Source organism: Ovis aries, chromosome 13 (assembly GCF_016772045.2).
Source record: "Ovis aries strain OAR_USU_Benz2616 breed Rambouillet chromosome 13, ARS-UI_Ramb_v3.0, whole genome shotgun sequence".
Taxonomy (NCBI): Eukaryota; Metazoa; Chordata; class Mammalia; order Artiodactyla; family Bovidae; genus Ovis; species Ovis aries.
In genome coordinates, this window is record NC_056066.1 from 31,958,865 (window position 1) to 31,973,978 (window position 15,114).

General features: G+C 43.4%; 1 protein-coding gene across 4 annotated transcripts in view; it reads left to right on the plus strand.

Annotated features, from left to right (window-relative positions):
- Nucleotides 1–310: 310 nt before the first annotated feature.
- The window catches only part of CACNB2 (calcium voltage-gated channel auxiliary subunit beta 2), a 411,167-nt gene continuing 396,363 nt past the window's right edge, over nucleotides 311–15,114 (plus strand). For 2 of the 4 annotated variants that reach the window (XM_027976664.2, XM_027976665.2), the window contains exons 1-2: nucleotides 311–683; nucleotides 13,767–13,859. In XM_027976664.2, coding sequence (XP_027832465.1) covers nucleotides 564–683; nucleotides 13,767–13,859 — 213 coding nt within the window. In that variant the 5' untranslated portion in view covers nucleotides 311–563. Of the gene's footprint in view, nucleotides 1,090–13,766; nucleotides 13,860–15,114 lie in introns of all 4 variants that reach the window. The other 2 variants (XM_027976667.2, XM_012188451.5) reach the window with 2 other exon arrangements.

Genomic DNA, 15,114 nt, shown 5'->3' on the forward strand with positions numbered 1-15,114 from the left:
CCTCGAGAGATTTCAGGAGCGCAGGGTTGGCGCGGAGCCTCGCGGGTACCCCGCCGCAGCGACCTGTTCCCGCCCGCGGGGAGCGGAGGGAGTAGAACTGGGCAGCCGGGGGAAGGAAGCCCCCGGGCGCGAGGCCTCGCTTTCGCGGCTTTGAAAACTTTCCAGCGCGCGTGCCACGGCGACGCGCGGCGGCTGCGCCCGGGGCCCCGGCGGCCCGCGCCTCCCGCGGGGAACTTTTGGGTGTTTCGGTGGCCTGTCACTCTCGCCGGCCGACGCGCCTCCCCCTGGGCTCGCGCGGCCGGAGCGCCCTCCCTCTCGGCGAGGACCTGCCCAGGCGCCGGCGGCTCCCGTGCCCGCTCGGCGCTCGCCCTGCCAGCGCCCCCGCCGCCCGGCTCCCCCGCGCCTTGCGTTTCAACCTGGCCCGGCCGCGCCCCACACCCTGAGCGCCTCGAGCCCCCGGGCGGCCCCCGGAGCGGGCAGGAGGGGGAAGGAGGAGGGGACCCACCGCCGGGGGGTGTGGGGCGGGGGGGCCTGGCTGCTGGCTCCCGGCCGACTTTTCGCCAATGGTCCAGAGCGACATGTCCAAGTCGCCTCCCACAGCGGCGGCGGTGGTGGCGCAGGAGATCCAGATGGAACTGCTGGAGAACGCGGCTCCCGCGGGGGCGCTCGGAGCGGCCGCACAGGTAGCGAGAGCGCCGCGCCCTCCCCTTCCTTTGTGAGCCGCCCGGGCGCCGGGGCTCCATCCCGCCCGCCGCCTGCTCTGCTAGGATCCCTCGCCCGGCCGTCCGCTCCGGCCTGGGTCTTCCCCGCCGCCTCCGCCTCCTTCCCTCGCGCTTTGCCACCCACTTCTCCCTCTCCGGGCGCCGGCGCCCCCAGCTCCTCTCCGCCTTCCCGCTCTCCCCCCACCCCAACCCCGGCTCTTCTCCGGCTTCCATTTTCCTCTGCTTCCCCAAAGCCAGTGGGAAGGGGGCGGGGGAGACCTCCAGGTCCTCAGACGCTGCCCCCCGAGGCCAGCCCTCCTCGCCCCTTCCCGGGAGAGGCGCATGGACAGCCATGAATCAGGCGGGCGGACTGGACCTGCTCAAGATCGTGAGTCGGGGGTGGGGGGTGCGGGGGGGTTCTACAACTCTGCTCCGACGCCGACCCTTTTAGACCAGCTCCGAGCCGGGGTGGGAGTAGGGGGCGTGTGATGGGGTGGGAGCGGGCAGGGGGGCGTGGGAGGGGGCGCTCTGCCCCTGCCTCCCCACAAGCAGCTGCGACCCCTCTGGGCACCCGGGCGTTACACCGCTGGGACAGCTCGGCTCCCCTCCTGGCACTGGCCAGGTTTGCCTGGACCCCTCGCTCGCTGCAGAAGAGAGAGAGTTGGGGACGCGAAAGTTTTTATTTTTCTCTTGGTCTTGAAATGTTAGCCATCTCAGAGAGCTCCGAGGCCACCTTCTCATGAGTATTAGCGGTTTCTGGGGAAATTCCGGGTTGCTGCTTGTTGTGAAATAGGAGATGTCAGTTGTAGGCACTGGCCAGTGATAAGGTGGCTTTTACGTAAGGCTTTGGCAGGTACAGTTTGGATTACAGACACCTCCAGTTCTCAGCGGTAAGGAGTCTCTCAACTTTTCTCTTAGCAGGGAAATATTTTAAGACTCCTAACTGGGCTGCTTGGCGAAGAGGTTAGGGTTTCATTTCAAGCATCACTTTGGAGAATGCCTCCGCTTAGTGATGCTGGCTTGTTGATTTCAAACCTCTGCTTGCTAGATTGTAAATTGTGGGAAGATTCTATAGTTTTATACTTATGTCAAATTTCCAAGTACATAATTTGTGTACTTTATATTTGTATATGCTGGAGAGAATGCCTTAGTCTTATTTACTGTAGTAAAGTCGGCAGGAGTGGGCCACAGTAATAAAATGTTTGGCTGCTTAATTGTTTTCATAGGTGATAGAAACTGACTGCTTTAGCTATTTTAATACTGTTAATAATGGTAGTTCCAGTGGCATGGTCATGGAGCTTTGTTGAACTTTATCACTGGGAATTAAAAGTGCAGATTAAAACACACCTTTCATTTTGATTTGAAATGCAGGAAAAAAATGTAGAAACCAATCATTTGTTTAATCAGAAATCCACGTCTTTTGTAGAGGAATTCATTCTCTCCTAGAGGTAAAACAGCTAGATTCTAGTCAGCCTTGGGCTGTTAGGCTGCCAGAACCCAGTGGGGACATGTAACTAACAACCTACATTTCCATCTGGCCCCTGCCAATGGGCCTGAATTCTTACCAACACCTGTCTTTGTTCTAGGCTCCTGATTTTATCTAGATACTCACTAGGTTAGATGAGAGCAAGAAATGTACTCAGGGGCTTCCTTTTTTTTTTTTTTTTTTAGGATGAAGGTCTTAAATATTGATGGAGAAAAGGACTTTTAGATCCTCTTTTCTCTTTGATCTTCCTTCAGGGTTTTTTTTTTTTTGTTTTTTTTTTTCCTCTCCAGTTTTTATTCTTATGATAAAAATAGAGTTCCTGAATTCCTGGAGATCAAAGTTAGGGCAAAATAGAAAGCATGACTGCATGCAGATAAGAGACACTAATTTACTTAGTGATTTATGTAGTTAAACGTAAGGCAACAAGTATTTGTGATGTTGCTGCAAACATGGAAATGATTCAGAAAGGAGATGATGTACTTTCTACCTTCATAGAATGTACATTCCAGTAGCTGCAAGGGTGGTGAATGGATGACTATTGTATGGCATGGGGCTCTAAGAGAAATACTGAATCTTAGATGGTTGCTAAGGGAAAGATCAGAGATACTCTATTTGGAGTAATCTGTAAGGACTTCATGGAAGAGGTAGCATTCGAGAAGGGATTTGAAGTCTGGGTCAGATTTCCGCAGACTATCAGAGAGATGCTCCAGAGCTCTTCAGGGAGCTATTCTGACTGCCAAGTAACAGCAGTTACAAGTCTGATACATTTGTAATCCCTAGTTTGAAAAGCGTGGACAGGTACAGATTAGAGCTTAGTCAAGCAGAAGTCTGACAAGGCAATTGAGGCCGCATCTTGAAGGCTTTGGAACCTGAAATGTAATGAACAACAAAAAGCCTTGGAAGAGGTTGAGGGAAGGAGCAGAGTAACAGCTCATGGAGAAGATTCGCCTGGGAGCATGCTGTATGGGAGCTGAGAGTCTCCGGAGTCCAGAGGCAGAGCTGCTGGAGGGGAGACTGATGTAACGGTTTGGACAAGCAGTAATGAGGTCTAAACTGAAAATAGAGAAAAGATAATAGATAGGACAGGACTACGGATGGACACAGTCCAGAGACCCAGTCCATAGGAATTACAAGTGATTGAATGAGAGAGGCAGGGAGGAATGGATAACAGAGGCAGGTAAGAGGCATAAACATTCAGCTGCATCAGCATCCTTCTCCTTGTTCTCCCTTCCAAAAATGAAAGCATTTTCCCCTAAATTGTGTTCATATCACAGCCATTATCTGAGGGAAACATTGCCTTGTTTACTTGATATCTAATAAATCATGTCATCACAGGGCTGTGAAAACTTGGGAAGGCATCTCTTCCATGTCTCCGGGCAGGCTAGGCCAGCAATAAACCACCTGGGGAAAAAAGACTGTCTCTGGAGCATCCCTCTGTTTTGCAACACTGAGTCACTGTAATTCCCCCAAGAAATGGAGTTTTCGTTTGTGAAATCTCTCTCTCTCAGCAGTCATTGGTCTGAAGAATCCTTTCTCTTTCACCTCTGGGTTATACTGCATGTTCTATATGAACAAAGCAAAAGATCTTTTTTCCTGTCAGAAATCCTGCCAAGGGAGAGGGCACCCTCCTCCTCTCTATTCCTAGGAGGTGGTCGTAAACAAAATAGATCTATTTCTTACATGAGAAGCAAGTGACAATCTAACTGCAAATGCTTGAGAGTGTAGATTTAAGCATATCACATCCCTTTTAAGGTAACCTGTTGAACAGTCTCAGTGCAAACTTGGACACAGTCTGCCTCCAAAGTCAAGTTGCTGACTGAACGCTGTCCTTCCAAAACTCCAAATCTGTGCCATCCACCGCAGTAGCCACTAGTCACATGTGACTTCTGAGCACTTGAGATGTGACTGGTTTGAACTGAGATGTGCTGTACGTGTAAAATACACATTTTAAAAGACATCAAAATATAGATCAAATAAGTAGGCAGGTACAAATCAACTGAAAATGCAGATAACTTAAAAATACAAAATACACGTGACATATATATATGTATACATATATTTGGGTATACTTAGAGGAGGAGGGCAGGAGAAGGCAATGGCACCCCACTCCAGTACTCTTGCCTGGAAAATCCCCTGGACGGAGGAGCCTGGTAGGCTGCAGTCCATGGGGTCACTAAGAGTCGGACACGACTGAGTGACTTCACTTTCACTTTTCGCTTTCATGCATTGGAGAAGGAAATGGCAACCCACTGCAGTGTTCTTGCCTGGAGAATCCCAGGGATGGGGGAGCCCTGTGGGCTGCCGTCTGTGGGGTCGCACAGAGTTGGACACGACTGAAGCGACTTAGCAGCAGCAGAGGAGGAGGGCATGGCAACTCACTCCAGTATTCTTGCCTGGGAAATCCCATGGACAGAGGGGCCTGGCCTGCTACACTGCATAGTGTCGCAAAGAATAAGACACAACTGAAGCAACTTGGCATGCACACACATATATACTTATGGCTGATTCACACTGTATGGCAAAACCAGCACAACGCTGTAAAGCAATTATCCTCCAACTGTGTGTGTACTCAGTCAATTAGTTATGTCAGACTCTTTTGTGACTCCATGGACTGCAGCCTGCCAAGCTCCTCTGTCCGTGGAATTTTCCAGGTGGGAATACTGGAGCAAGTTGCCCTTTCTTTCTCCAGGGGATCTTCCAGACCCAGGGATGGAACCCATGTCTTCTGCATTGCAGGTGGATTCTTTACCTCTGTGCCATTGGGGAAGCCATCTTCCAATTAAAAATGAATAAAAAATAAAAGTATATATAGAGATGAAGAAATATCAAGGATATTATCTCAATGAAAGTCAATTTCTTTCAGAGGTTCAGAGGAGACCTGTATTTTGCAGGAGACCCCTGTTTGATTCTGGGTCTGGAGGATATTCTGGAATATCCTCTGGAGAAGGAATAGGCTACCCATTCCAGTGTTCTTGGGCTTCCCTGATGGGTCAGCTGGTAAAGAATCCACCCGCAGTGCGGGAGACCTGAGTTTGATAGTGGGGTTGGGAAGATTCCCCTGGGGAAGGGAACAGCTACCCACTCCAGTATTCTGGCCTGGAGAATTCCATGGACTTTACAGTCCACGGGGTCACAAAGAGTTGGACACGATTGAGTGACTAAGCACAGCACAGCACAATATATCAAAAGTGCAATCACAGGGACACGAAAGTGAAAGTCGCTCAGTCGTGTCTGACTCCTCGCAACCCCATGGACTGCAGCGCACCAGGCTCCTCTGTCCATGGGGATTCTCTAGACAAGAGTACTGGAGTGGGTTGCAGTTCCTTTTCCAGGGGATCTTTTGAACCCAAGTCTCCCAGCAGGTGAATTCTTTACCATCTTGACTACTGGATGCCCTTTGATACATTTAGCCAGATACATTATTACAATTCACTTGCTCTGTTGCCTTTTACCATTTTAATAGAACTGCTAGAAAATTCCTATTACGTAGGTGACTTTTATTTCTATTGGACAGCATCAGTCTAAAAGCACAGCACTGGGAATTCTCCAGGGAGTTAAACAGATCTGGATGGAGGCTGGGTGGATGCACACTCAGGGTGAAAGGAACTGAGACCAGGATGCAGCAGAGGAGGAAACAGGTGAAGCAAGAGCAGGATCTCAGCACTTAGGCCTCAAAGAGCTGGTAACCAGGACCTCCAATTGCACCTGGAGATGAACGCACAGTAAGCAGAGGGCCTGTTTGTTTTGCTCCTGGCAACGAAACCCTGCTGGCTCCACCCCATCCGAGTTTGCCAGATGCTTCTCAAGCACATTGTCTAATACAGCCTGGTCAGGGCAACATCCTGAATCCTGCAGCAAGGTTCTTTATGTAAAAAGAGCAGCAGCTCTTCCCCCAGGTCAGTACCACTTTCCAGAGACTTTTTGGGGTCTGAGGTTCAGTTCAGCCTTTGCAGCCTCTTTGCATAATAGACTTGGGTCCTGGGCTTCCATGTCTTGCCCCTCTAACCTTGCTTGTCTAACCTTTGCCCCCAGCCTCTGTCACTTGCCTCTCTGATGGGATTTTGTTCTGGCATTGCCTGGGCGAAATTTACAAACCTGCTCATCAGGATTTCTGAGTGCGTTTTAAACCTCAAAACATAATATCTGTCTATCTGAGTGACCGGAGATTTAGTTGGTTTTGTGGTTTTATGTTCCTATTCTATTTTATTTTCCTTTTATGTAAAGAATTAGTTTACCTGTTGCTCTATTTGGTTGCATTGAATTATATAGTCTGTTGCCTTAGTCCTTTTAAGAAAAGCTGAGTATGGGGTGAATTCGGAGACTGGAATTGACATCTACACACTATTGATACTATGCATAAAATAGATAATTAATGAGAACCTACTGTATAGCACAGTAGGTTCAGTGCTCTGTGGTGACCTAAATGGGAAGGAAATCCAAAAATGAGTGAATGTAAGTATACATATAGCTGATTTATTTTGCTGTACAGTAGAAACTAACACAACACTGTAAAGCAATTATACTCAAATAAAAAGAGAGAGAAGCTGAGCAAAATATGTTAATCCTGTGTGTGTAAAGAATTCGCCCTCCTAGATTTTGTGACTGCGGGGACTTGTCTTGGTCCTGCCAAGAGTTTATGGCACAACATGGACTTTCACAATGACAGGGAATTCAGATTAATTATGACACCACTTAAGTGACTGGGACTATCTTAATAGTTCTTTCCAAACATGGCTGGAGGTAAACCGTGAAGAAGGTAAGCTTGGCCCTTGACCATCTCCCTCCCTGGCCTTGTCTCCTCTCCCTTCTCTACCTGAAGAGCTCTATTTATTCTGTTTCTTGATTCCTTTCTGCTTTTGTGTAAACCAATGCATATGGAGAACTTGCTCTCTTCCCTTTTCTAGGGAGGAGATATCTCACTGCCTTCTCTCCTAGTAAAGGACCTGATAGCCTCGTTCACCCCAAACTGATGGTAAATGAGGATATTAACTGTCTGATTCCTCTCCATGGAGTTTTGGTTGCCTTTGCTTCAGACCCTAAGATGAGGAAAGTCCGCATTTGGAAGGGACCACATTTGGAAGGGATAAATAGCAGTGAATGCTGATCAAGAGGGCTGGAAACTAATTTCAGGTTATCAGCATTATGCTCACAGGGAGCAGTTCATAGGGAGGAGAACTGTTACCTTATTCATCAACCAGAGAAGCTGACATCTTCAAAACTATTTCCAGGGGCCACCAACCCAACTTTGTGTGCAAAACTGGGCTAAAGTCTCTAGTTAACTGGTGTCTGCTGTAATTAACTACTGTCTGCTTCCAATCATACAGAGATTAGGTTTCAATGATCTGTGGACATGTGACCATTTGCTGAGTTTAAGACTGCAATCCAACTTTAAAAGTTATTTAGTATCAAAGAAAACATTCTTTCAGATGAAGATGATCTTAACATAATCTTGGTGAATGGTGGATATCTTTTTAATGTCATTCATATATTTGTGGTAATTTCTTAAATTTTTTCTGGTTTCTGAAATGTTACTTGTCTACTGTTTTAGGAGAGGTAATTTATTTTTTATTTTTGTGTTGGGGGTATAGTTGCTTTACAATATTGTGTTAGTTTCTACTGAAGAGCAAAGTGAATCAGCTATATATATACATAGATCACTTCCCACCTCCCCCTATTCCACCCCTCTAGGTTGTCACAGAGCACCGAGCTGAGCTTCCTGTGTTATACAGCAACTTCCCACTAGCAATCTATTTTACACAGAGTATATATGGGGGTTTCCCAGGTGGCTCAGTGGTCAAGAATCACCGGCCAAGCAGGAGATGCGGGTTCCAGCTCTGGGTTGGGAGGATCCCTTGGAGAAGGAAATGGCAACCCACTCCAGTGTTCTTGCCTGGGAAATCCCATGGACAGATGAGCCTGGCAGGCTACAGTACAGAGGGTTGCAAAAGAGTCGGACACAGTTTAGTGACTAAAACAACAACAGTGTACATATATCAATCCCAATCTCCCAGTTCATCCCTCCTTTGCCCCCCACTGCCATGTCTCTGTTCCTGCCTGCAAATAGATTCGTGTGTACCATTTTCTAGAGTCTCTCTATATGTTTAATATATGGTATTTGGTTTTGTCTTTCTAACTTATATCACTGTGTATGACGGACTCTTGACCCACCCACATGCCTACAGTTGACCCAGTCTCATTCCTTTTTATGTCTGAATAGTCGTCCCTGGTAGATATGTGCCGTATCTTCTTCTTTACCCATTGACCTGCCCATGGACATTTAGGTTGCTTCCATGTTCTGGCTGTTGTAAATTGTGCTGCAATGAACATTGAGGTGCATGTGTCTTTTTTAATAATGGGTCTTTTTCAGGGTATGTTCCTAGTAATGGCACTGCTGGGTCACATGGTAGTTCTATTTTTAATTTTTTAAAGAACCTTCATACTGTTCTCCATAGTGGCTGCATCAACATACATTCCCACCAACAGTGTTGGAGGGTCCCCTTTGCGCCACACCCTCTCTGTTTTTTGTTTGTGGACTTTTCGTTGATGGCCATTCTGACCAGTGTGAGGGGATACATTATTGTAGTTTTGATCTGCATTTCTGTAATAATGAGTGATGTTGTACACAGTTTTCTTTTTTTCCTATTTGCTGTGGTTGGTTTTATTAACCTATGTGCGTGCTCTGTGGTGTCCGACTCTTTGTGACTCCATGGACTGTAGCCTGCCAGGCTCCTCTGTCCATGGGATTTCCCAGGCAAGAATACTGAAGGGGGTTGCCACTTCCTTCTCCTTATTAAGCTAATATAACTATTAATAAGAGGCAATGAGTGGACATTAGTGACTTTTAGACTGTAGGGATGTATCCTACAGAGTATTATGGGTTGCACTTGGCACTCTTGACAGCCTGGCTGTGTTCTCTTCCTTTACATCCTGAAACTCTATTAATCATTTCATATATTTAATAGCAGATGTTTAGATACTTAGTGTTGCTAAAAAAAATTTAGAAACCCCATTGCTCATAAAAAGTAGCTGCATTTGAAGTAGCCAGTTAAGAAAACTATACTTCTTTTCCAAGTTTAGGCAGCTACATATTTGAATACTTATTCTTTCCTGTCTTTTACCATTTGGGTGAGGGTTGGCCTTCAGTTTTTTTTTTTTTTTTTTTAATTCCTTCATCTGAAACAGTCTGATCCTCACTTTCCAGAATTTTGAATAACTTATATAGATGACATTTTAGTAAGTTAGACTCAATTTTAAATATGTATGGTACATTTGGGAATGGTAGTATTAATTTTCACTAACCTTTTTAAAAGCATGTAAAGATGGACTATTAGCTTTGCAAAAGTTGCTTTAATTATTTTCTTCTTCATCCTGGATATTGTTATAGGAAATAACTCATTATTGAAGCATCACTCAACAGTTACATTTTTTTAAAAAGGAGATTATAAGAGAGAAAGTACTGCTGAAATTAGTAAATAGAAGTGTAATTAAGCATATCTATTTTGACTTTTAGTAAACATATATAATGAATAAGAACTTGCTTTAACACTGTTAAGCAGAAACACTTTGAATAAATCATCCCTCATACATTTAAGTGATTGAAGGAAAAGATTTTTTCTCAATACTATCACCAGGGGACTTTCCTGGTGGTCCGGTGGTTAAGACTCCACACTTCTAGTGCAGAGGACATGGGTTCGATCCCTAGCCAGGGAACTAAGGTCTCACATGTTGTATGGCCGAAAAAATAAAAATAAATTATCACCAGTTTGTGTGCAATTCAGTATGCCATCTTTTTTTAAGTGTATCAGCTGTATCTTAGTACAGTTGAAACCTATAATAATCCAACTTGGACACATGGCATTTGTAGCCAAGTACACCTGAAATAATGTTTATGAACAGTGTCCTCAGGGGCCAGAAAAATTAAAATGACTTTTTAAACGTGTTTCACTTTTTGCAGAGAACAGCAGCCTCCCCTGGGACTGGCTGTCTTAAATATTGTGTGGTTCTCACAGTGCCTGCTGGGCAGTGTCAGCAGCCATGAAAAAAGCTTATACTCCAAAGCAGCTGAATAGTAAAAACATATTTATCTGTCACTGTGTGTACGCCTGGATTCTAAGTCATATATAACCAGCTAAAAGAATTGTATATTTCCTGTTTTCTGTCTATTGCCCTTAGTACATTACAGGCTTAATAAAGGACTCATTTTGTTGAAAAAAATAAAAATAAAAAAAATAAAAATAAATAAAAATAAAAATCCAAAATAAATGATAACGGTATGACTTCAAAGCAGCTTTTCCCACCCATGTCCAAACGATGCTGTTGGGACATGAACAGCATTTGGGATGATAGAATATTTTGTTTTTATTCTCAAAGATAATGTATACTCCAAATGAAGCTACATAGTAAATTTAACATAGACCTGCCCTCACCTTCCCTCAAGGAAATATGTTAGGCTTTAAAACTGCTTTCAAGGTAATAAGTATTTTACCACATGGAATAATATAAAAAATTTATTTTTTAATTTTAAGGAGACTTTCAAACTTTCACATTGCTAGGCCTTGGAAGACACTTCTGTGCGAACCTTTCCATAATAGTTGGAAAAGGAAGAACATTGTTGAAAGAATGTTATTTTTCAACAGTTTACTGCATAATGTTTACAAAAGTAAGAAGAATATGCTGTTACGTGAAGAGAACCTTGTATTATGAAAGCCCAGCCTAGATTGTCTTTCCTTTTATGAAGTCGAGAGTTAATTAAATGCCATGGAAACACATTTGTATTATATAAATCCCTTCAGTACTTGGAAGAGAACAAACATATTTAAGGCAAATTTTTGCTTTAAAATTATACCACCCCTCTCACTGATTGCAGATTCATCTAAATTACTCATAACACAAATGTTTGTAAGAGATTTCAGCTTGCCTAAGTGCTATGTATATTATGGTTTATATTTCTATTTTAATGAAAACCATATGAATGTGTAAAATATAACAAAAGTAGCATTTTCAAAACCCGAACGTGGTGATTTTAAAAAAGCAAATTTTGTTAATTCCGATCATCCAATGAAGTCTCTGTGGGCCTTCTAAACACATAATACATTTTAGCCCAATTTTTCTCCACCCTTGTCACCCTAATGTGGGTGTCCCATTTTATAATATTATTTTGAGCCCTTATCATGTGCTAGGTCTTACAGTAAATGTTATAAATACATTGCTTCATTTAATACCTAAAACCACCTAGAAGGTAAGTCTTACTATTTTAAGGATGAGAAGACTGAGGTTTAGAGAGGTTAAGAAACTTGCTCAAGGTCTTCAGGATCCCTGCCTGTGTATATTTACCTGTAAAGCTCAGTGCTGAGCTATTTTTTATTTATATTTTAATCTGTGATTTTCTCAGTACCTTTATTCCTGTCTAGAATTAACCATAAATGAATGTATAGTTTATTTTTAGTGCTCTGAAAGTAAGCTGTAGATATAGTTTAAAAAAAAAAGTAAGTTCATTTGTAGATTTGTGCTTGGCTTTATCCTACTACTGAGACAAACTGTCTTACCTTTAACATCCTGTTCTTAAATGCTTACTACTGCTACTTATTATTACAATTCCATAAAATTTATTTTTCTTGCCTTCCCAGCAGAATAATTGAGTGATTAAAAAGCAGGCTTTTGAGATGAACAAGTCCTGCTATATAGCACAGGGAACCATCTTCAATATACTGTGATAAACCATCATAGGAAAGAATATAAAAAATAATATATATATATGTGTGTGTATATATATATATACACATATATAACTGAGTCACTTTGCTGTATAGCAGAAAGTAACACAGCATTGTAAATCAACTATATTTCAATAAAATTAAAAAAAAAAATAAACTGGTGAAAACCATCCTTTTCCAGAACAGTTCCTCAGAGCTGTCTGAGAAGCTGTCTTTCAGGCTGTAGTTCTCAGTGGCTCAAATAAAACCCTTTTCTATTCCTATTAACAAAAGAACAAGCTTTTCACATCATATTCAAACATTACAACAATGGGCCAGAAAAATTGTACAAAATGTTTTAATTTCATGTAATTCACTACCATTTCCATAGCTCTTTCGACATCTCCCAAAACCAATCTCTAAATCCATACAATATGAAGAATTGACACTACTTCATTCATATTTCATCTAGATTGATCAACCTATACTAATCTATCTATATGTAAAGGTAGTCAGAATTTATATTGTAAAGGTTCCTGAGCCATCATGTGCAAGGACCACACCAATATAGGAATACCTGTGGAATTATAAATTAAAACATGAAAAGAACCAAAAAGGGGCTGTTCAGCACTGCTGGGAAACAGTATTTCATTATGCTTTCAAACCATGGTGCTGGAGAAGACTCTTGAGAGTCCCTTGGACAGCAAGGAGATCAAACCAGTCAATCCTAATGGAAATCAACCCTGAATATTCATTGGAAGGACTGATCCTGAAGCTGAAGCTCTAATAATTTGGCCACCTGATGTGAAGAGCTGACTCACTGGAAAAGACCCCGATGCTGGGAAAGATTGAGGATAGGAGAAGGGGGCGACAAAGGACGAGCTGGTTGGATGGCATAACTGAGTGACTGACTAGCAACAGCTGCACTCATCTCTCGGAAGGGTTTTGACAAGTTGCTTTCCTCTCACAGTAATTTTGCCCCAGTCCCTCCTACACGTAAATGTTTATTTTTTTTAATGTATTATCTTTAGTGGCCTCTGCCTCTTGACCAGAGATATGCTAACAGAGCTTAAATTATTTTAATTCGACAGTTGTTGTAGTTGTTTAGTCACTAAGTCATGACCAACTCTTTTGTGACGCCATGGACTTGCAGCGGGCCAGGCTCCTCTGTCCGTGGGCTTTCTCGGGGAAGAATACTGGAGTGGGCTGCCATTTCTTTCTCTAGACTATCTTGCCAACCCAGGGACTGAACTTGCATCTCCTGCATTGGCAGGCAGATTCTTCACCACTGAGCCATCAGGGAAGCCCAATTCACCACTATGAAATGCTTTCTCTAGAACCCTCTCCTCCCTATAAAGTCACTGATTTGAAATAAATATTTGTGATTCCACCAATCACTTTAAAAAAAACGTTATTTTATTGAAGTATAGTTGACTTACAATGTTGTGTTAATTTCTGCCATACAGCAAAGTGATTTAGTTATGTACATATATACATTCTTTTTCATCTTTTCTATTATGTTGAATACAGGATGTTGAATATAGTTCCCTGTGCTGTGCAGTAGGACCTTGTCATTTATCCATCCTGTATATGAGTTTGCATCTGCCAACTCCAGATTCTCACTCCATTTTCTCCCCAACCTGCCTCCCTGGGCAACCGCAAGTCTGTTCTCTCTGTGAGTCTCTTTCATAGACATGTTCATTTGTGTCATATTTTAGATTCCACATATAAGTGGAATATGTTTGGTCTCCAATAACTTTTTAATCATGCTCATGTGATGGCAATTTATCCCTTGTCTTGATCTAGAACATTTTCTGGACGTAGGTCTAGATTCCTGTGTGAGGGTCTAATAATAATCTCATTTGTCTTTGGTTTTCTTTTTTGTAGTCATATGGAAAAGGAGCCAGAAGGAAAAACAGATTTAAAGGATCCGATGGGAGCACTTCTTCTGACACTACCTCAAATAGCTTCGTTCGTCAGGTAAAGGAGCTTTTTAATTCACAGTTTGAAGAAGTCTATGAAAATGAATTCAGTTTTGTTTTTTTAAGAGGTGGTTTTAACAGTGTCATCCCTGTGATTTATATAGTCTTATTGTACTTACTTTTAATTGAAGTGATATTGTTCCATTGAATGTCACAGTCATTCGTTGTTCAGTCACTAAGTCATGTCTGACTCTTTGTGACCCCACGAACTGCACCACACCAGGCTTCCTTGTCCTTCATAATCTCTCAGAGTTGGCTCAAACTCATATCCATTGAGTCTGTGATGCTATCTAACCATCTCATCCTTTGTCACCCCCTTCTCCTCTTGCCTTCAGTCTTTCCCAGCTTCAGGGTCTTTTCCAGTGAGTCAGTGCTTCACATCAGGTGGCCAAAATATTGGAGCTTCTTAATTAATATATTTAAATTTTAAGTGAGACTATATGTCGTAATTACATTCTTTCCCAGCACGTTGGGGAAAGAGAAATGCAAACTTCATTACAAAGGATTTCTTCATAACAGAGTGAACTCCTGTAGAAATGATTCCAGGTTTGGGGGTTCATTGGGGAAGTGAAAGTGGTGGTAGGGGTTGGGGGTGGCAGGCATCCATACCGCCTGCCCTGAGTTGAGATAAGGGTGTTCCTCCAGCTGGAGTTTTTTTCTTCCCATCTGGGGCTTGGCTTGGAAAAGAGATTAGCCCTGCTCTTGAAAAGGCCGAGGGTACTGAGGTCAAATAGAGCACAGGGTATCTTGGAGTCGTAATTGAAACTGCCTTTGGAGACAAAGCCTTTGTCTCAGTTCACGTGGATTCTTGCTCAGGAGTTTGGGACTGCCCCCTAAGCAGTGTCAGGATCCCTAACATCAAAACACTCTTGTCCTCAGTTACAGAAAGAACTTTCATTCCCAGAGAAAGAGCAGAGGCAACCAGATCTCTGAGGACAATAGGTTACAGGTGAGGCTAAAGTCTCATCAGATATAGGTGCACGAGCATCTTAAGCTGATGCTTGTCAGTGGCAGGGGAAATGTGGGAGGAGCTTGCTAGGGTGACTCTGCTCTCCCGGCGCAAGGACCGCCCTTTTAGTTAGGCTCATAAATCATCTCTTGTCTGTGAGATCTCACTCCTGGAGATGACTGGCCGCCATGAGTGCTGCGCCATCTCTGTTGGAAAGGAAACCATCTCCTCACCACTTTTCGGGTCCTTTCCCCTTGTCTTTCCCCCAAGTTAGTTAGCACCTGTTCAGCCCAAACATGTTGAC